The sequence below is a fragment of the Protopterus annectens genome, chromosome 8.part0, assembly GCF_019279795.1.
Source record: "Protopterus annectens isolate FY-2018-M chromosome 8.part0, PAN1.0, whole genome shotgun sequence".
Taxonomy (NCBI): domain Eukaryota; kingdom Metazoa; phylum Chordata; order Ceratodontiformes; family Protopteridae; genus Protopterus; species Protopterus annectens.
Genome location: NC_056741.1, coordinates 1,978,881,184 through 1,978,905,479, shown reverse-complemented (window position 1 = coordinate 1,978,905,479; position 24,296 = coordinate 1,978,881,184). Strand labels below are relative to the sequence as shown.

At 37.5% G+C, this 24,296-nt stretch overlaps 1 protein-coding gene across 4 annotated transcripts in view; it reads right to left on the bottom strand.

Moving 5' to 3' along the window:
* KIFC3 (kinesin family member C3) overlaps positions 1 to 24,296 on the bottom strand; it is a 663,225-nt gene that overhangs the window by 82,814 nt on the left and 556,115 nt on the right. For all 4 annotated transcript variants that reach the window (XM_044081520.1, XM_044081521.1, XM_044081522.1 and 1 more), the window contains 2 exons: positions 10,709 to 10,813; positions 1,736 to 1,866 (listed from right to left, as the gene is read on the bottom strand). In XM_044081520.1, the coding sequence (XP_043937455.1) occupies positions 1,736 to 1,866; positions 10,709 to 10,813 (236 nt within the window). The remainder of the gene's footprint in view (positions 1 to 1,735; positions 1,867 to 10,708; positions 10,814 to 24,296) is intronic.

The window sequence follows — 24,296 nt, the reverse complement described above, 5'->3', positions numbered from 1 at the left end:
AACTTGATGTACTTGATTCTTAGGGCACATCTGAGAAAATGTTACTAGCTGGCTTTAGGTTTTGATGAACGTCTTGTACATGAGGATGTCTGTTTCTTGGCTCTATGGTTTGCTGCTTAGGCCTTTTTTGCAAACAGCACCATATAATTTTGTGGATAAACTATCACAAAATATCCCATCCTCTACTGCGTTTCTGCTTGCTAATCAAGATGATCGAATGAGTTTATCAGCTGTACAGTATGGCAAACTGTAGCAGACATGAACAAGCGAGCACAATAAAATCTTTGTTGTGCATACTAAGAGAGCAGCACTCGATGTAGACAGACTCTAGCATGAAACATGGCTGGATGTGTTGCATGTAAGGACTTGGTACTGACAGTGATTCCATTATTTCCGGAATCCTTTAGATGGATATTTCAGTGAAGTTATGACAACTTGTCATACCTAGCCTGCTTTTTTAGAACCAATTAATAACCCTTTATTACTTCAACAACAGTATTTTTTTAACTATGCATTTAAGAGAACACTGTTGGCAGTATCTCAAAATCACATGTATGGTACACACATGAGCATTTAAATATTTTGTTTGATACGACTACTATTCTTTAGTAATAAATAAATTCCAGCTCTTCCTGCCACACGTTCCGTGTGGCTAAAAAGGAAATTATAGAAAACATTTTGAAAGCTACACATTTTCATAGCTACAGCGTTCTGGTAATTTGGGATTGATGATAAAGTGGTGTTACTACTAAAAAGTGATAACTTTCTTAATTCCAGTTTAAAATGATTGTCCTCACATTCTTGTCTTTGTAAGAGCATTTCACTGACATTGTAGTAAAAGGCAATCATACATTATTCCAACATACCTATCTGCATATCAAGTCGGCTTTTCTAAACTTTGCCTCCACCACATTTGGAAGAAAATTATACACCATTTTTAGAACCACTGCAAATATGTGAATTATTGTTCGTATCGTAGCATTTGTATATACCAGCTGGCCTATTCCTTGCTGTTTTTGTAGCCTGTTCCAAACTGCCTTATAGTTTAAGCTCCCACATTCTCTCCATGGCATAATACTATTTTTAAAGAAATGTTGTCAGACATGGAATTGATGTTAGACAGGGATGTGCAGCTAGGGGCTGCAAAATGGAGGGGTTTGCCTTGGCACCATTTTCTTTTGTTACAGCTGTTTATCAACCTCATTAATACAGCTGCTAATTAAGCACTGCAGTGTGTTTTTCTGACTGACCTTAGCCAAGCATTGTTCGGTTACAAAAATGTACTTTAAATGCAGTTAAGCTGATAAGCTAAAGCAGCAATATTCATTAGTATCTCATTCAAATCTTTCAACAACACTTTCACACAATTTAACTTGGCTAATGAATGCACTGTTGAATGCTGTGCAGTCAGTAGTAAAATGAATTTTTGTTCTAATCAGCCAAGCTCTCTGCAGGGTAGTGCAGGGAAGTTCAAGTCCCGTTGCCTGCAAATCCAGTGCTCTTGACAACAATAGGAACAGTTCACCATACTGTACTGTGAGCGACATTATGCTAAGCAATAAAACCAGCATTTTTTTTTTCATTGTGATTATCTGCAGTGGAGTCTACATTAAGGAAACTAAATCATGTTATAGTGGGATAAGTGATACAATTAATGTAGTTACAGATGAAAAGCTATTTCAGATAATAAAGCAAGACCCTAGTAATAAAATGATCAGAGGCTTTCCAACTTTACCTAAGTGTCTCATTGTAAATCTCAGCCATGCTGACAGTGATGGTATACTTCCAGTCAGAAACCTTCTTTTCTACCTCAGAGAACAGCAACCGTAATGCTCGCTGGTTTATTCCAGGATGCTCTGCTGTACCCTGAGGGGAAAAAAAAAGATGCAGAATAAAGGACAACATCTAAAGCAGATACAACACAAAAAGCAATAAGCAGATACTGTACATCACATAAACATTATTCAAGGCATAAACTCAGTAATATGAAGAGATAGCTCACCTAACTTCCACTTAGGGCTGCACTGATGCAAGATGATCTACAATGTTTAATAATCTTTTTTCATAGATTTTTACCAGAAAATGAATCTGGTTTATAAATAACGGATACTTTCTGAGCACAACAGTTGATCTCTGAAGGGACCCTCCTCGATAGGTCAAACAATTGGATTACCTTTCTCCACAATTTTCACATAGCAGCTCCCCCCACTGGGGTACATGCAAACCCAGGGAGGGTACACCATGGCATATTCACTGGCGATAAAAGTACTCCTAGACCCAGAGCCCACCATTCACCCAAACACTGCAATAATATACTTCTTGCAAATCAAGCAATAGCAATGAATATCTGTTACCTGCACATACACTGTTAACAAGCATTGTGCAAGTATATACGTACCAGACCATACTAAATTCTCAACAGCCAAGGATAAATTCAGTAGTGAACTATAAAGGAACAGGAGAAGAGTATTTGGGACACATCAAGGAGGATTCCCCTCCTAGATCAGCTGAATGGTAAGAATATTTATACTAATTTCTAACATGAGGGTCTACCTGATAGTCAACAACTGGCTTAAATCCTAAGCAGCAAAACCTCAGTGAGAATGAGTTAGAGTACATTTCAGATACTGAAGGTCAGAACTGACCCTCTGAGTACAGACATACCAAGGGAAGCCAAATTGAGCGATAGTCAAGACTAATGTTTGATTACGGTGTCTCTGCCGCGGTGGTGCTGCGGTAGCATTGTCGCCTCACAGTAAGATGTTGTCCTGTTCGATTCTCAGCTAAAGCATCTTCTGTGTGGAGACGTGCGTGAATGGGCGTACCTTTGTTGAAGGTTGTACGTCAGGGCTGGCAACTCGGTATGTAAAAATCTACTGCCAATCAGCGGACCGGAGTTCCGCTGTGGCGACCCGTAACCGGGAAAAGCCGAAAGATAGAACATCATCAAATAGCAGGTCTGGTGATCACCCTATCACAAAGCAGTTGGGAACAATGAGGTTCATTCATGGTTCCTGAATGAAGTAGTCCTCCAAAAGGATAGGACGCCATAATTAACAGACAGGACATGATGGTATGAGAATATTCTTGAGAAAGAAGATCTCAGTCCTGCTTCCCACAAAACTACAAGTACTTGTGAAGAATAAAAATCCAGACAACCACCTCTGTACCCTGGACTATCATCACCCTCTTCCAAGCTTTCCTACCCACCAACTTCAAACCATTAAGCTTGTGGGTTTTTGATCAGTTTTCAGACATGAATGAGGGAGCCTACCATCTTGTCAAGGTAGTCAGGAACATATTGAACAGTGTTGCCCTTCCCAAAAAAGGGCATTCAGAGTGAAAGATGACAATCAGTCAAGGATGTCAGAAAAAGTAAAAGTAATAATGACAGAGGAAAACGTTATGGGCAAACCCCTCATTCCACCAAATGCCTTGCATCAATAGATTGCTGGAGAAAGCTAAGAAATACTGCAACAAGAGCACAAATGATACATACAAGAGAGTTATTTTCATTTCAGATGAACTGATGATCTGTTCAATCCTTCTGGAGTACTACTATTTATTCTGGATAAAGCAATGTTCCTCTTCCTTCACAAGATATCAGTGATGCTGGATAAGCACACTTACTACTTTAAACAACTGTGCCTAATGTTTCTGGATCCTTCAAACACAAGATATCAGGATGAAAATCATGGCTTGTGTACTGTTAACCAGTTCCATGTATATGGGGTCTACATTTCTAGTGTAAGAAAAATCTTTAGGAAAACCAGAGGTCATGTTACAGCCACCTATAAATGTCTACCCCAATATAGCTAAAACTGGCACTGTATTCTCTTCACATCCCTCTTCAAATGCTGGTTAACAGGCAAAACAGAGATGATCAGGTTTCATGTTTTGTGTAGTGAAACACTTTCTCTACAAAGGCAGGTATAGCTGTTGGGCCAAATATCTATAGTGCAGTAGACGTATTAAACACTATAACTGGAATGCATTTTACACCACCAGCTAGTTACACAGAATTACAAAGTATTTCAAGTAACTTATAGTACACAGCTTTAGAAAGGGATTTTCTGTCAGTGCAATATCATAAACAGTTAGTGAGCATATAAACATGGAACTCAGCAATGTAAAATTGAGGTCTCATATTATTCTTCAATCTATCCAAAGCCTCGGACAACACAAAACACCCCGGATCTAAAATCTCTCTCTGCCTTTAGACTATAAAACTATATGCTTAGCTTTCAACAGTAATCTTACTGATGGAAATACTATGTCAAATGAGGAAAACATTCCCACTCAAAATTTAAGAGTGACAAAAGAATCAAAAGGGTTAATTCTAGGGCATTATTCCTTGATCTCTATTTAAATGCATTGCCAGACCACTGTGGGATTCACAGAATGGTCCTGTATAGACAAAACAGCCCTGTATGTGCAATTAAACCGCCACATGGGTGAAAAAAATCACAGGCTTGCTTTTCTGTTGTAAAGAAAAAAAAATGGCTTCTTTACTCAAACCTCATACTAAATATAAGAAAAGCAATTATATCCTGATCCAGACTAACCTTTTCTTTCTTTCACGGACTCACAAAATGCAGTGGTGGTCATACTCCTTATGCAACAAAAATTAAATACCTGGGATTAATTCTGTATGAAATCAATGCAAGGGTCAAAAATGTAACCATCTTCTAGGGAGTCTCTTCAGGAGAAAAACAGTATCCTTATTGCCATAGCCTCTACTATTCTCTAGGCTGTTCTCTGACTACCTGATCTGTACTAACATCATTGGCTGAAATGTCAAACTTATAAAAAGTTGCAACTGCTTGTAGGACCTACCACTGTGATTCTTTACTACTGTCTTAATTGATCTTTTTAAGTATATGCCGAATTATTACCTAATGAATTCTATCAATGTCTGCACCCCTAACTGGTACAACATTTCAGAGAATGGTATGGTCTTCCAAGACATTTCAGTCTTCAACTCCTTAAAAAGCAGCATCTTCCTTTGGGAATCACCGTTCGGATAACTCTGTAAGGAATATTTGGAATGTACTGACATGCGTAAATGGGCGTGCCTTCATTGAAGGTTGAACGTCGAGATGGCACATCCGCGTTCATGAAAATCTACTGCCAATCATTAGCAGACTGGAGTTCTGCTGTGGTGACCCCTAACCAGGAAAAGCCGAAAGACAACAACAACTTCTTTCAGGGGTAAAGCATTTGAGCAGCCTATATAGTTTCAAGAAACCACTCCTATTTTGAGTCACTGAAATGCACACACAATACAGCTCTCATTCAAGTCCATTTCATTAGTCTGGCTCTAACAACATGCCCAAATTGTGCATCTCCATAGGCTTACACTACTGTGCTGCTGACATTAAATTACTTGGAAGATAGTTTAACTCTTGAAAATTGTTATATTACTGAAAAAAATACCTTGGTTAACATCTGTAAACAAATTCATATCCAGAATCACCTCTACTCTCTTTGTAAATGTAAACCATTGAATGCTGAGTGAAACCTAACCAATCAGTGCTGTTTAGCCTTTACATACAAACTTTCAAACATAATTTAAAGTGTTTAAATCATGTTTACTCTGTTACCATAAAAGTGTCAAATCTCTCAGTATCATCTGTTGTTTCTTACATCACTATACAGCTACAGGACTCTCATGAAAATGGACAAACTCTAGTCGGACATCTGATAATCAAAACAGAATAAAACAGACTGCTAACATGTCTTCCCTCCTCCATTTTGCCTAATGTTTTTTTCTCACTGCTCCTGTAGCTTAATATATGCATTTTTTTAAGATGTGGTTGCCCCTGGTTATGACTGAAATGGGCCCTCAAACCAGCCAACCTATCCCAGTTAAACACACATATGCAATTAAAGTGGACAGCTAATCAAATGTTCTCAGCTATGCCCCAATATACTGAATGCTGAAAGTGCCAGTAAATGTTATAGAGAGCTGCATACTGCCAGCTTTAAGGGGAAGGTGCTGTTTTTTTTTTTTTTACTTTGTGTGACACTGTTGTACCAGGACAATTGGGAGTATGCCCTTTACCCTGCTGTAGTGCAATGTCAGATTTGGTATGTATATCAGGGGGTATGGGGTGCAGTTGGGTTTGCCTCCCTACAAATAAGACCTACTTAGTTTATTTTGTTTTAGTGTGGGGGTGAGTGTGACTGTGGTTCAACTGGATGTGCTTTGGTTTACACAAGAGTGGTTATGTATAATATAAGCACGTGTTCTGTTTGTCTCAGTGGGGTGAGGTTCATTATGTTCTTTAGACTGTTCAACACACACACACACACACACACACACACACACACACACACACACACACACACACACACACACACACACACACACGTCACAGATTCTGTCCAAAGACAACTAAAAGGAATGTAAATAGCTCAACACAAACCTTAACCTGGCATTAAGGGGAAGGGGTGGAGAGACAACACAAGTGAAAACTGTCAAATCTGCTAGTGCCATATCAAGGTCTAGCCCTTCAATGAAACTGTTGTGCTACAAGCAAAGAGATGCATTCAATTAATAAAAAACTAAATCCAAGTCGGATAAGTCAAGGGGAAAAACTTCCAGGCCAAAATATGCAACCTTAAGGGTTACTTGAGGAACTTGGCATTGAAGCAAACAAAAACATCCCATTAAAGAGCTAAGGTTTTCACCACCTACACTGGAATGATCCTTTAAAGGACCAAAAAGTAGACTTGGGGGCTGTTAGGGCATGACCAGAATAAACCTCAATCTCTGGATCTTTAACATGGCCAGTAGGCCTGTAGGAATGGGATAAAGGCACATAGTTCATAGGTTCATAGATTAGTACTAGGCTAACTGCCCTTGCGAGCCATTTTAAGCCCAGCCAATTATCCCTTGTGAGACTCAAACCCTGCACTTTGTGTTTGTAAGGCAAACACCTTAACCATTAGGCCACCCATCTTTTTAAACAGGAGTCACTTGGGGCAGAAAACAAAACTTGGAAGGGACAATGTTTTTAGTGGTACTGAACTAATCTAAATCCAAAGTGATCCTTCTAAGGGAGGACAGTTGAAAGGCATTCAGTCATTACACTGAAGACTACTTCAGTAAATACCAATTAGTTAAGACCCATTTGATTGAATTCTAATTTGTTAAAGTCCAAAATGGCTAAAAACCCAGTTGGTTCAATTACTGACTGAACGAAAGAGCAGATTAATGAAAGCAAAAGTCAGTGATTAAGGTTAGTGTTAAGGTCTGGAATGGAGGTCTGACTTAAGGGTACACAAGTTCAAGATTACAGACAGGTAATAAAAAAAATAGATGTGAGAAAACCAAATACAGCAGCCCATGAAAAGACAAAAAGTAGCATTAAGCATTGCAATTGCTACACCCAGTGAGTACAGTGTCTTATATACAGACAGACACAAAGTAATAAAATATCAGGATTTGCAGCCAGAAACAAGGGCAATGTGGAAGAAGGATACCCAGGCAGTTCCAATAGTAGTCAGAGCAATGGGCCTTATAAACAAGAACTTACAATCATACCTAGATATGTTAAAGAATCATGTAACCCCACACGAATTGCAGGAGTCGTCAGTACTGGGCACATTGCAGGTGCTGAGAAGAGCACTTCTGGCTAACATCAAAGATTGAAATAATACTAATTTCATGAACTTTAGATATACTTTGACTTAGGAATGGGGTCCATTCCCTTCATGGTATTAGAAAACCATAAGACTCGGAGAAATAAAAAAAAAATAGGTAACATACGGGGTGTTCTGTGTGTTTCTTTTGGGGGGGGTATTAACCAGTAAGGTACAATATAAACAAGAGCAAATTCTTCATAATACTTTAGTCAGCATGGTAAAGTAAAACCTTGCCTTCTCTTTAACCACAGACACTGGTTCAACAACCTCTTTCAAAAGGAGACAGAGACTGCATATGTGATGGTACCAAACTATAGAATGTAGCCCACAGAGATGACACCAAGCACCCATCTATCTGTATGACAGAATCCAGGGGAATCAAATGTGGAAAAGTGATCACAAGGAACAGATGGAAGACATGAACTACCAAGAACTATTCAAAAAAAGTTCCAACCTAATCAGTAATGAGTCCCACAGAGACCTCTCCATAAAGAAAAATCCCCTAGAAGTGGGCAACCAGGATATATACACACATTTCATTAGTTGAGGAAAGCACACAACCACACCAGTCTAATAGCAAATTCAAGTTGTAGTCAACCCTAGCAACTGCATCAGCAACACCCACTGCACAGTAAGCAGAGAAGAACTCACAGCAAAAGGCAAGAAGAGAAACTCCACAGTGCATTCTATAGAAACTTGGCCAAGCAAGTCACAGAATTAGTTTGGGCATTGCCCTCCAATGCACTGCTAGGACTGAAAAAGTAGATCAGAGTTCACCACAGAATTAAGAATATAAAGCCTTAAGGAAACCAAAATGGCAGTCCACTCTAAGGATCTGGATTACTTACTCACGGAGAAGGTAGCAATTAATGTCAATGGATACAGCCCTGATTCCATACTGCATTTCAGAAATGCCAGAAGAGGCATTCTCAGGTTGAATATACATCAAAGGTATGACCCACCAGAGGCTTTTAATGGTAAACTACCTTCACAGAGAGGATGTCTGATTCTGGACAATCACAAGCCACATACACAGCCTCCAAAAGTTGATAACTTTATCAGCATAAACCCTATATTTATCCACCCAGTGGAATGAAGGTCATACCTACAGAAATACACAGTGTCAGGCTATGAAAATGTCAAGAAATGTAACAACTCAAGGAAATGATGTCCAAGAGGGAGATATGGACTACATGTTGCAAGAACCCCAGAAACCTAATTTGCCATAGTCCATGAGGACACCCCCAAAATAGATGAGAATCCCTATGACTAATGCTTACTGTGAACAAGTCTAACCCATCCCACACCAACCACAAAACTGGATGTGGGGGCGGAGGCAGGGGAAGAAGTAATCAAAGAACAAATACGAAGGGGAAGAAGTAATCAAAGAACAAATATGAAGCCCCATCAGGCAAAGAAACGCAAACCATCAGATGAAACATTCATGACAGAAAAGGAACTGTCTCATCACATTTCAGACAAAATCCTCCAGACGTAGAAGATACTGAGAAGGTTTAACAACTCTGATAGACTGGCTGTAGATTAAACAGGCTGGATCTTCTGGAACTGTTCTTAAAATGTTAGAAAGGTCCATTCCCTCCAAATCAACCATATACAGCCTATTTTTCTTTGGTGAGGTGCTGGACAACTGGTTACAAGTCTGAAGCTCTGCTTGCTTTAAAGTCTACTAAAAAAAAAAGAAAAACAAAACTCTAATAGGGGATGCAAAACCCAAGGCTGAAGTTTTCGTATTTCATTGCCTGAAGTACCTTTTCTTAAGAAGGAAAACCACTAGCATTCCGACCATAGAAATAGTACACAATAGACACAATGAAAAGAGGATAATGACTGCTGCCCATCAAAATTCTGTTTAACCATAAGGTTTATTCCCTTCTGATAAAGGGAGAGAGTGAACAAGACTGCTTTTTTTTTTTCAAACTATTAAAGGATGTATTAGCAGGTACAGATGGAAGTCTGAAAGGCCACCAATTGTGCTGCAGTAAACCTTCCTTGGATGACCTTCACTGTTACAGATCTCAGCAGTCTGCCATAAATGCTTATGTTGGGCTAGGACAGCATCCTACATCACCTGTGAAACTCCACCATGAAGTGCATGTGGTGGGGCAGACAAACGTTAATACCACCTGTTCTAGTTCTTGAATTAATACAGGTCTGGAGGGGGACGTTTTATGAAAAAAAAAAAAAAAAAACTTTTCTATGTATTTATATGAATTTTGTATAATTTCAAGCAAACACTTAAGTGACTGTTGCCTTTAGGTCACAGACTTCCCTAGAACTTTCGTTAACTGATGGAATTATTTTGTAGTCTGCCTGCTGTCCAATGATGGTTATCAATCTTCATCTTTTTGGACAGGGTACAATTTCTTTGAAGTGGAAGCTTTTCAAATGTGCAACTTTTCTCTTTTCTGTACCCCTTTTCTCAAGCTTCTTGCCCTTTTAATGTTATTTGCCATCTTTGAAGAAACTAGCTTTGAATTTTAGGCACATTAGTTTAATTTTACTATAGTGCCCATTTCCTAAAACATTTAAACAAACAGCAACTCAAATGGTTTTAATACAACTTAATCCAAATAAAACAGACTATAAAATATGTAATACATTTGTTAAAAAGCAATTCCCGCAAGATAGCAAAAACTCTGTTGCAAAATAAAAAGGTGGTAGATACACTAAATAATCAACATTGTTAAACAAGTCATAGTAACTTGTCAATAATACACTATAACAATGGTGAAAAGCTCTCAGCTAATACAGGCAAGTTCTCAGATAAAGATTTAATTTGCATTATGTCCAATAAATAAAATAAAATGAAGATTATGTCCTCATAATGAATTAATTTTGTCAAATAAGGAAAAGCAGCAAACTCAGCAGCAAGTGTTTCCCAAATACACCACTCCCTGCAACACAGATGGAAACCTTCCTCCAACTCTCAAATACTTCATTCTACTTCAGCTCTGCCTCCATCATACCTCCAAGTCTATAACCCAGAAGGCCCAAAATATTGATTACAAACACATGTCTTGAAAGGGAGACATTTTACCTCCATTGTGTATGTCTTGCCAGATCCAGTTTGTCCATAGGCAAAGATACAGACATTGTAACCATCAATACTGGAAGTGATGAGGTCTTCTACTTCTTTAAATATCTGCAGAACAAATCAAACCATGAGCCAACACATATATATCATATTCTTCCTGTAGTATGCCAGCATGCACTTCACCAAAATTGAACCAGATGGTATGCAATATGCATAATGTAATGTAAATAATGAAAGGACAATTACAGTAAAAAAAAATATATATACACACACACACATGTTTGTGTGTGTATATATGTATATATATATATATATATATATATATATATATATATATACACACACACACACACACACACACACACGTGTGTGTATGTATATTTTATATATATATATATATATATATATATATATATATATATACATACATATATATATATATACACACATACATATGTATATATATATATATATATATATATATATATATATATATATATATATATATGGGTCTACTGCTTTTAGTCGAATTACATTTGGTTGAAAATGATTTCAGGCAGCTCACTTCAATGAAACCTCATTTGACTGAAAGCACATTTGGTCGAAAATTGTATTTAGCCCCTGCCCCACTGGAGTGCGTCCCTGGAGTGAGAATATAAAGTTAGGGGGGTGTGGGGGGGCACAGTTTTTACTGATGTTATATGTTTTAACATATTTTTAATGGACACACATGTATATAATAGTGCATAAACTGCAATTATGTGAGGAGCAACACCCCCCAATGTGGGGGGCTGTGCCCCCCCCCAACTTTACTTTCTCACTCCAGGGTTGCACTCCAGTGGGGCAGGGGGCTTAATACCATTTTTGACCAAATGTGCTTTCAGTCAAATCAGGTTTCAGTGAAGAAGGCTGCCTGAAATAATTTCCGACCAAATATAGTAGATCCATATATATATATATATGTATATATATATATATATATATATATATATATATATATATACATACATATATATACACATATATATATATATATATATATATATATATATACACATACACACACACACACACACACCTATATATTTATCCATCAATATCTGTAGAAGTGTAGTATTACTGCTCGAGTAAGCCCAATGTTGACATGCAAAACAATGTAAAAACATTGAAAATGCAGATGTCAACATGCCACTATGTACGTGCTGAGAAGCAGCCTCAGTGCATGCAACATTTTAAATTAATAAAACAAAAACATGCACCCCCTGCTAATTATATATACTAACTCTGAGACTGCACAAACATGGGGTAAGTGCATATACCCCAGCTCAGGGAATTGTGAAATCTCAGAGCACCTGTCGAACAGATGCTTAGTAAATCATAACTAGTTGACTAAACCACTGCTGGCCAAACATACACTTGACCTTTTGCAGGAAACCCATATATGGGTTATACATTGAAGTGCTCAAATTCTCAAATGTTTGAGCACTAGAATGATTGGCTGCAGTATTTCAAAACTTTGCTGCTGTTTATGTGCTCAAGACTGCAGTACAGTCGGGATGGGGAATATACCCTTTCACCACTATAGTGTGTATGTATAATTAGCAGGAATTGCGGGGGTGACAGGGGGCCTGCCCCGGCAATAAAATAGGTTTTGTTTTTAGCAAATTTGTGTGATTCAATTTTATGGGTATTCAAATCTTCATGATTCAAATTATTTTAGCAGTACAAGACTCGTCCTGAGTTTTGATACTGTCAAAACACACACCAATACCACATTTAGCCTTTTTTCATATAACTTTTGTAACACGGGTACAAATGACAAACTTTTATTGTTATTTTAAAATAAATCACTATAAAACTGCGAAAGAAGTATTTTTTTTCACTCTTTTCCTTTGCCAACAGACCCCCCCCCCCAGCACCCTTTTGAGTATTTGTTCTTCCCACTTGGACATTTGCATTGGGTACATATATAATAGTATACCATGACCAAAGTATATTGTGCTCCAAAATAAAATGTATCTAAACTAAAAAAAAAAAAAAAAGATATCAGCAGTGCACATAATTAAAAACTACACAGATTTAGATACATATTTTTGCCAGTTTCACCCTGTGCACTCTACTATGGGAGTCTGTCCCTTCTCCCACAATGCCTATTAGACTGCAAGCTTGCAGAAAATGATGATTTTAAAAGAACAAATTCAGATCTTCTTTTTTCAAGTCACATGACCTTAAATAACCAATAACAGCATGTGCAATAAAACCAAGCCTTGATACTCTGCAATGTTGACAAAATAAATCAATCACATGACAGTGACCAACTGTGTATCGACACAGCAATTATCAACAAACTACAGAGAAATCCCATGCAACACTTCATTAGTCAGTTTTCCTTACTTCTGACAATGTTCTCATCACAGTCATCTCTGTTTTACTTTTTAACAGCAAAACAATCCATTTCCTCAGACCTGGCTCTACCTCTCCTAACCGTGGTTTGCCAGGAACTGCCTGCATGTGACAGATTCAAAGGGCTTGTTGCAGTCTAGGCAAACCACATCTACAAATATTCCTTTGTCAAATGTTCCTCTATTCAGTCAAGGAACTTGTTTTGGAAACAAACATGTTCTTCATTATCTAATTGGTCATCTGCATGTGAACACATTTTTTAAACCAACAAGCACTTACATCCCGTTATTACATCCTGTGTTGGAGACATTCACTAGATTGATAGAGAATGACCTATATAGTTTTTACAATAATAACACCAAGAGGTTCCATAGTAAAGGGAACCTTAATTTAGTAGAGAGACAGGTGTTACAGGAATTACGGGATGATGACTCCATCATTATTACATCCGCAGACAAAGGCGGATGTATTGTGCTGATGGATTATGAACATTACAAGAGGAATGTAAACCAGCAACTTAGTGATAGTCAATCTTATAGTAGAATGAACAGAGTGGACGTGATGAAGAAAGTACATCTGGTCTATGACATGATAGATGATCTATTTAAAAGCCATGTCATAGACAAAGGTACATACAAATATTTAAAGGTTGAACATCCCCTCATACCTACATTAAGGGGTCTCCCCAAAGCACATAAAGACATGTGCAATCCTCCTATGAGACCCATCGTATCAGGACAAGGATGGTTGACCGAACCATTCTCCCTGTATATAGAACACTATTTACGACCTGTAGTAGATGAGAACTCGTCTATTCTTAGAGACAGTAAGGAGTTTCTCTTGCAATTCTATGATTACATCTCCAAGTTAAATGAAGATGATGACTATATCTTTGTCACGTTTGATGTAAATAGTCTCTTTACTGTCATTCCGAATGACAGAGGAGTTCAATGGGTTATGCAATATCTACAGAAATATACCAATTTGAGCGAGGGACTGATAGAGCTATTGGCTTTATTCTTGGAGACAGTTTTGGAGAACAACGTTTTTATCTTTGATGGGGATATTTACATCCAGGGTGATGGCGTGGCTATGGGCACGAGTTGTGCCAATAGCTATGCCAACATTGTAATGGCCTATTGGGAGAAAGAGATACTCTTCACATCAGGGAGGTTTAGACAGCATGTCAGTTTCTACAGGAGATTTGTAGATGACCTTTTCCTGGTGTGGAGAGGTGATGACAGGGAGTTATTGGAGTTTGAAGAATTCATGAATGGATCGGTGGACTTCTTACGTTTCACATCCACTTCCTCAAGGGAGTTTGTTGCATTCTTGGATGTCAACATCATGAGATTGGGGAATGGATTGGTGAACACCTCTATCCATAGAAAGAAATGCTACAGGAACACACTCCTACATAGGGATAGCATGCATCCCAGGCATGTTTTTGAGAGTGTGGCCAGGAGTCAGTCAATGAGAGCCTCCAGACTTAATCCGTCTGAGGAGGGATTCCAGTTAGAACTAGATGGGCTGAGCCACAGGTTACAAGAGAGGGCCTATAGGATAGATGAGATCAAGAGAGCCATTGATGCTTCTATCGAACTCAGGGGCACGAGAGCTTGCCCTTATTTTTCCAGCCAAAACTCCACAGCTATGAGTGGATTGGACAATGGTCCGGATGAATGCATTAATGTGAAGGAAAACACACTGAGTATTCCTGTATATTTCACCTCTGATGTTAGTTATATTAGGAGAATAGTAGGAGATAGATGGGATGTGCTGAGAGCAGATGTGGAAATCATGAGGCTTGTGGGAGATAAACCGAGGTTTATTTATAAGAACATGAAGAATATTAAAAGGATACTCCAGCCCAGGTCAGTCATGGAGAAGAGGTTGACATGCTTCAACACTATCCCATGTGGTAAATGTAATCAGTGCAGTTTCATCAACACTGGTACTACATTCACATCCCCTCATGTACACAAAGAATTTTTCTTTATGACAGGAACTAACTGCAAGAGCACTAATGTGATTTATTTAGCTCAGTGCGAAGCATGTGATGCGTTTTACGTTGGTAAGACGAATAGAGAATTCAGGTTTCGCATTAGGGAACATATGTATCACAATAGAATTGGTCAGGAACACAATGCTTTAGCGAGACATTGTGCTATGTATGATTCATTGCACAAGTTCAGTTTCTTTGTTATTCAACATGTACACACAAGTCCCAGGGGAGGGGACCTGGAGGGATATACACTAGAACTGGAACTTAGATGGATCATCCGGTTGAGAGCAGATCATGCACCGGGTCTTAATGACAAGATAAATATACAAACGATACTAAAGAAAAGGAGATTGAGGGTGACAGGGAAATAAAGGGGATATGTATATATATATGTATATATATATATATATGTATCCACATGTATGTGTGCATATGCATATGTGTACATATTTTAGGTTTAGCCTCCATCAACAACAAGTCCCTGATGATATCTTGCATAGATATAGATGCTAGTTGATAGCACATAGCACTATTTTTTCACTAGGTAGCAGTGTTTGACTGTTAGGCACTCCCCAGTTTGATAGCAGGAACTATAGGAACATTTACTATTAACCTGCTGTGACATTATTTATAGATTTTTATGCATTTTATTCAAATGTTGTGCAATAATGTTAGGATATTTTAACTTTAAGGGCGAATGTCTGTTGGATAAGTATAAGCATTTTTTTAACATAATAGATCGAATGGCATTAAAAACAATATAAAACAAAAAATACACATATATTTTTTAGAGTTAATAGACAGATTTTTGTAGTTGTTGGATATGTTATAATATGCATATAGTTCTTGTTTTTAGATGTTTGATTAAGCGCTTTAGACTGCCTTTGAATCTCAATGTATGTCTTTTTAAATTATACGTACATCTTATCAAGTAGATGACGTTTTTATTGTTTTTCATTGGTTTCAATTAACTAATTAAGAACAGGAATTGGATATATAAATGACTGTTTTTGGTGGGTTTGTATACAGTCTGATGAAGCCAAGGAGGTGAAAGCGCTAACTGTACCCAATAAAGAACGTTCGTCTATACTTTTTGTGACTAGCGTGATACTTTAAAGATTTTTATAGCATTTGATGCTATGAGTTGCTCTGAGTTGCTTTGAGGAGCCTGCCTACATTTTGGTTGCCGTTTATGTGTACTTGGACTGCTTATTTTCGTTGGGCAACTGACTTATTATCTGCTTGGATTTGGATTGTTGCTTTTACATTTTTTTCAAGTATTTTAAAGAAAGACAGGATGATTATAGGTCTGTAGTTTGCTAGTTCAAGCAACAAAGGACAGTTTCTGTACTGTTGGAACTGTTCCTTCTTGGTCAGTACAATTTATAAATATAAAAACTGGATATACAATGGCTTCTACAGATATTTTGAGACATTCAGCTGGTAGGTTTATCAGCTGCAAGACAGGAGGGTTTAGGTTTTTGAAATTTTTTATCATTGTGTGGGAATTGTGGCAAGCAGGAAGGTAGTAGCATCAGTGTCTATATAACCTACTGATGTGCTAGGCACACTGAATTTATTAAGGGAATTTGCAGTATTTATGTAGTAAGACTACGGTGAAGTTTACTGACTATGGAGTTTTACAGTGTTTTTCATGTAGACTAATGTAATTTTGTTTAGCCTATAGAATGGCATTCCTGGTTAGGATTTGCAAGTGTCAATATTGTTATAGACTTTTTATGCAGGTTTTTTCATGCTTTATCTGTGTTATGCATTAGATTTTTTAATATCTGGTGAAATCCATGGTCCAGGATTTGATGTTATTCTTTTCTCTGCATTGAGGTGCTACAGACTTTTAATATGGAAAGGAAGGTTTTGCTTAAGTGTTTTACTGTGCCATTTAAAGAGAATAATTTTTAATGGCTCCCAGTTGCATATGCAAACATAGGGATAAGCAAAAACATTTCCTTATTGAATTTGGTTGTATTTCTAACAATTTCCTATTGAATTTTTCTAGGTAGTTTAGTATGTTTCCATATAGCAAACAAGATTATGCTTACTGAAAAGGGCCAGGCTTGATTCCTACAAGGGGCATTTTTGTTGTGGTCCGTTATTTGTACCCAGCCTAAAATTATTTTTCTTCCACTACCTTTAGCTGTTCTTGTGGTCTTGTGTATTAACTGAGTTAATCCATACAGTTTGATAGTTGGGAGAACAGTTTTGAGAGTACACTTGTGCCAGTCAGTACTGAAGCCACATGGAATTACTGTTTCATGCAATATGTTTACAGTTATCAGTCTTTAGATGCTGATTTTTCTGTACTAGGAAGTATATACACAGTTGTTACAGACACTAATTTTTGACATGTAGTTTTTAAAGGGGTGCTAATGGGACCTCAATGCCATCAATGTTTGGTGTTTTTATGGGGTGCATTGCAAGGTTAAAACCTTTTTGACTATACCCTGGCTACACTTCCAGCTACTTTACTAGTACAATCATTACAGATAATGTCATAGCACGGCACAATAAAAATTATGGATTTAGGTCATACCTTTTTAGGTCATTTTTATCACGGTAGTTAAGTGCGAATGTGTTAGTGACAGGGTCCACTTGCACTGTGCTTCCTTTAAAGAATATTCCTGTAGTGCAGTAATGAACTTGCTAACAAGCAGGTAAGCTTCTCGTAACAAAAGATGGTTTTGCGCAATATGCTTTACTACTGGTATTCAGAGAATACTGGGATACAGACAAACAGATACACCTTCTAGTTTTGCAATATTTTATCATGATAATCACAATTAAACTAAAGTGAGTTCAAAAGGAAAGAAGCTATTTTCTCTATTACTTTTTTTTTTTTACTTGAACTGCAATGCTATCTTGTAAGCATCACTGTGTGAGGGGAAATGACTGGTCCGAATACAGAAGCAAACATTGTTATTTAAATATAACACATCTCATAAAAAGCTTCACAACTGTGGGTTTTGAAGTAAATGACATGCTTGCCAAACTATACAAGTACAGTGTTGATGGATTTTGGCAACATGTTCTATACTGTATCTCACAGGAAATTATAGATATTTAACATGTGGAGCTGGGGGGTTAACAATTATAAGGCAGGCAAAGCAGAGGATGGCATAGATTTTCTAAGAAAATCTGGTAACCTGTATGGTTTCCCCAAGATACAAAAAATGGACAATACTAGTGAGATATTCTATATCACAAGAATATGTACATTCGGTACAAGGATTTGAAATTCATCATATAATGATATTGGCTCATGCCTCTATAGTTATTAGAATAAAGAACAAGGGTAGGAGTAAAAAGGTATATGCAGATGAGGAACAGGAAGGTCAAAGTAGGTAATAGGATGTAAAAACTTTTGGAAAGAATAATTATACGCTCAAAATGGGAGAAATGTATGCTTAGCAATTATCTTAGGTTACAAGCAGCAAGGAGATGAGAGAGTGGAGCTTAGGCAGGCATCAGCACATTCCCAGGAAATATATGGTATTCTGATAGAAATAGGACAGATGGGAATAAAACACTTCTAAAATTTGGAAGATGATGTTTTATAGCATACCACCTTCTAAGATGTAGTAAAGGCTAGAATAAACCTTATGAACCCGGCACTGCATAGGGCAATTTCCATAATGAGTTATGATTACAATATGTTTATGCCGATATTAGCAAAAAGATTGGAAAAATAATATCTGTACTTGTATATCTGGACCAGTGTGGATTTGTGGAAGACAGACATTTAACAACATAAATAGAATGCTGTTAGAAGAAAAGACAAAACACCTCTGTTACGCGGGAGCTTTCAAAACACCTCTGTTACGCATGAGCGTTCAAAACACCTCTGTGAGCCATGATGCAGATAAGGTGTTTGACAGGGTTCGCTGGGTCTTTATTATAAGGGTTATGTAAGAATCTGAATTCCCCAATGAATCAGTAGACTTAATTATTAGAGTATATGAATTATCAGAAGTAAAGTTGAAGGTGGGTAGGAATACTGTCTGACAGGTTTAGTTCAGGTAGAAGAAAACAGGGATGTCCCCTCCCCTTTCCTCCACACTTGGAATCTTTGGTCAATAATACTAAGGAATCTAGTATATGGCGATGGTACTGGGGAGGAAAGGAGGAGGAATCTGCTTTATCCATACATTATGCAAATGTGTACCTTTCAAAAACAGAACAAGTTAGAGATGAACTATGTACCTTATAAAATCAGAACAGAATATACCAAGAATATACCAAGATTATATATACTGAACAATTTCTAGGTAATTTTGGTATATAAAATAAATGTGGAATAAATCCAAGGTTACTGCAATAAACTATACCCCACTCATGCATTAGTAAAAAAAAAAAAAAAAAAAAAACATTTGTGGGCACATGAAAGAATGAAGTACACAGAAGTATGGATCAAGGATACCACCCTCATCAGGCAGGATAAGAATGATGGACAGTTATCTTTCAGGAGCCAGGATCTGGCATTTAACAAAGGCTTTTAGATCCCTTCATTTTGACAAATAAGATTATGACCGGATATTGGTCCACGTGGGGGGGTAAATGACCTCACCCCGTTTACCCAGGGGGACGCAGACAGATATGCTGTGTGTGTCTGTCTGAGGTAGGAAAGACACTGGTCTTGAGTGGTATTTTGCAATCTCCCAGAATGATGCCAAAATTCAAAGACAAGATAACTGGCTTTAATAAACTTGCTGTGTAGCTGGTGCCATTCCAGGTGGATCCAGTATGTGTCAGCTTGGAATGACTTTCCTGCTTTACCAGGGACAGTTTGTAACTCTCTTATAAAAACTTTTACATTCTGGCTAAAGCCTTTGCTGCTCCCCGTACAGCCACGTTTAGGCAGAGTACATCTGCTGGGCATTCCGCCCTAGTAAATATATGCTGGTGTGGCTCTATTCAATGCTATAACTCTTAAAAATGCTCAAGCTTGAGGCTCGTTCACAATTTAAACACATTCAAGTGTGTGTGCATCTGTGGGTGTAGTTACATAGACAGTTTCAAAGCAATGACAGCATAGCAGGAGTGCTAGGTATTGTGCCTATCGTGTCATCAGACCTACTGGCAATTAAGAGATTATTATTGGTCAAGGATACCACTTCCTCTGGACATTAATTTTTTCTACTGGATGCCCAAATAATCATAAACAAGATTAATTACAACTTCACAGCTAACTATACAGCACACTGTACATCCCCTTCTGAGCAAGACACTTTAGCTAAAATTCTCATTTAATCTAACAACTTTCTGCTGTGGGATTTCAGCTATCCATCAATAAACTGGTTGATCCACACTGCCAGTTCAATGCTTCCTTGACAAAAATGATAGCTCCCTCTTTTACAAACAGTTATCCATTCTATTTGGGGCAATAATATCCCTGATCTAGTCCACATTAACATGGCCACTTTTTGCATATCTCCATATATGCCATCCTGCCTTGTTAAATCAGACCATAAAATAGTGACCTTTTCCTTCAATGCTGGTGGTACTTCCCCATGTAAATACTTCTGTGTTTAGGGACTTCTCAATAGCAAACCTTCAGTTACTTGACTACCTATATAATTTCCACTGTAATCCTCCTACTCCACTGGATCCCATTGCTAAAGCTGCTGACTACACCTCAGACTTCTTCTCTGACACACAAATATTTGTATTGATAAGGCAGCCCCTATTTTCACCAAACATGAGGATACCCATATAAATTAATTCTATAACAAGATAAAGAAATTGCTTAATGTTTATAAGAGGTCTCATTCTACTTACCCTTAAGCGCGCACTTAAGCAAACTATTAAAGACCTTACGGGAATTCATTAGGAATCTCAAAGCTCAGTATAAAAAAATAGCAACAAAACCCCAAAATCTCTAACTATAACGGGAAGTTAAGAATTAATACCTATCAACGGCCTTCAATAATACTGCATACTTGACCCAAAAGACACTGTCAACATCCTAGGTGACAAATTTCACTGAAATTTTACTTCACCCATTTACAGCTGTTCCACAGATACCACAGTCCCAGTCACCCCCACCTTTAATTATTATGAAATAAATTCTATCATCCCTGTCTAAAGATCAGAATAATTCATCCATGAGCCCTGATAAAATACCCAGTTGCCTGATTATCAGTACCAAATATGGCCTATCTGAACTCATACTTAACCTGTGTATTTTAAGCATCTCCACTGGTTATATTTTGAATTCTGAAAAACAGCCATTATAATGCCGATACCCAAGGGTGGCCCAACCACAGACCCTGGTGACTACATACTCACGCCTGATAATATATTCTGTAGCTTTGAGTATCATGCTATCTCAGACCTCATTAACCAGGACATTGAAAATCTCTTAACCTTGGATCTTCATCAATTTAGATTCATCAAAAGAAGTTCCTGCATCTTTAACCCCATTATTTTATTTCTTTAAAAAAACATTATTTATATTTTTTTGATAAAGTAACCAATGCAGTTGATATCGACAGACCTGTAGATATGAATCTAAATCCTTAATGCTGTAGGTGGATAGTTAACTGGATACTTCTGATTAGAATTGCAGGCATCGCATCAGAAAGCAAAAAGATCATCAATGTTTTACCACAAGGCTCAGTGTTGGTTCCTCACCAGTTTTATTTTGCTGACCTTAAGGCTAAGAGTCTTATCCTACGGTGATCAAGGTTTGCAGATGATTGTAAATTAGGAGTTATTTGATCTTCCACTGACTCACAAATGCTCCAACATTGGTTTGACCATGTTAGCAATTGGCTCAAGGACAGTATTCTCCAAATTGAAAAAACATAGTGCATTTCATTTGGTAAACAAAACATTTTCACATACAATGTAAATGACATAACCATCTAATAAGACACTGTTGCAAGGATCTATGAACTCTTATTGACAAATTCTTATTGTTCGATTATCATGTCCCTGCAATAAATCAGAAAGCCTATCTGGCTCATCTAATTTCCAAAGGCATCACCAACTACATCCAACGAAATCTTAATTCTCGTTTCACCCGAACCATTATTAAATATAATGCAACTTTTTGTCAGGTATTTGTCTAAGCGTATAAATGGAGTGATGTCAGAGACTCATAACTAAGATCAGAGGCCTCAAAAACCTTAGGTTTCAGGACAACCTGGCATCCTTTTTCTTTGTACTCAGTCTTTTACAGACTCATTCATGGAGACCTGTGTCTAGCATTTTGAGTCATGAAAGATCCAGCTCTCTTTGATTTCCTGTTCTTTCATAGAACAAATTATCTCAAACACCCACAGTTAAAGGAACTAAAATTTCAACACACATTGGTGTGATAGATTCATATCCCAATGTATCCCTCACCTCTGCAACAAACTTCTACTACTTATCAAGCAGAGTAGCACCCGGTCACCTTCAAGGTAAACGGAGATAATTGGTTAGGCAGCCTAAAATTCTCTCCCTTTTGATCTTGCCTTGCCTTCCTTGAGGCTGGAAGGAAATTCTAAATATGAGTTTTTACTACACTTGTAAACGTTTGAAGACTGATTGCCAAGTACATACCTATGAATCTAAGCAAGCAGTAAGAGATGCAATTATATCTGCTAATCTGATGAACTTGGTCAAAGTTGCAAGAGCGCATTTGCTAGAGATTTGCAGAGAGGCAAATATGTAATATCATCTAAAAAATACTCTCTACATTCACCTGGAACTGTCTGAACAGATACTTGTACATACAAAAAGTCTTCGACAGATTTCCCCACTGTAAATAGTAGCTGCAGTGCTTGAGGTGTACAGAGGTGGCAAGAAGAAATGGGTAATGTATAGACCAAAATGATTAATCCAAAATATTTTAGCATAAATAGTTGGTGAACAAACTGAATTGATGTTTTTAAATTGGAATGAGGGTAGACAAATTATTAGATATTGCATTGGTAATGTTAATAATGTCAGCAGCCAAAAAAGCAATTACACAAGTTGAACCTACACTAGAATGTCTAATATAGTAAAGGAGAGAAAAGAATGATGCATCCAGCAAGATATTAAGATGAGGAGAAGACACAGTAAGTAATCAATATGTTTGAGAAAATATATGAAAAAATGTGGGTGGTTTATTTGTATGTTTTATTTTGTATTTCTGAATTGGAATGTAATATAATCAAATGTGCAAACTTGTGAAAAATAAATGAATATATACAATCACAAAAGTTGTTATGCTTTTTATAAGAAAGAAAATAATCTGATAAGTAGCTCCACACATACCTCTCAACTTCTTGCAGCAAAAAATCAGTACAAAACCATAAATAAAAGGGACAAAGGCCTAAACATAGGGACAATGTTTATATATTGCTCTTATAAACATAAAAAGTTGATGGAATAAGAGGTTTTTCATTAGCATGAATTTTCTGAAGGGTATGAAGTCTGAAACTCAAATACTCATCATTATTTTCTGACTTCCTTCCTCAATGATTTGCTAGAAAACCAAATATTTGTTGAGACCAAAAATATGATGCAAAAATCTGGGCATTCTGCACAAACCTGGACAGCTGAGAGGTACGACTCCACGTGATTTAAAATGGATCAATTCTGTTTTACTTGCATTGGAAATCACAAGGGGTAGGAAATAAGAGCAATTTGTTCGTACAGTAAAAACAGGAAACAGACAGTCTTCCAGACTGGCTTGCAGGGTGACAGATGACTACTGGAACTTCACTAAAAAAAACAAAGCAAAATACTGTAGGTGGAGAATTTAAATCGTATGTTAGTGGAAGAATGGCAAGCAGGATTTTGGGAGCCACCCACAGGATGAATCATGCAGTGCAAAGGGAGGATAATGATAAAGGGCCAGCAGGATGCAAGGGTGTGCAGCTGGAAATGTACTCCAGAAATATGGAAATCATACAAGTTGTCCTCACCACTGTACAGGACACTTGTAAAGCCACAGTTAAATGGTTTTCAGTTTTGATGGCCGTGTAAAGGAAGGGAGATTAGACTGACAGGAAGTGTGCAATGCAGCCTTATCAAAGCGGTGAGCAAAGGGGAATAAAGGCGTGATGAGAAACTAATCTTGGCATGCACACAATAAGAGTGAGAACATAATATGACTGGAATGTACCTCACTGTCAAGGGAACAAGTAGTAAGGATGGAGATGAAATGGGAGGAAAGACGACGGTTAATGCTAG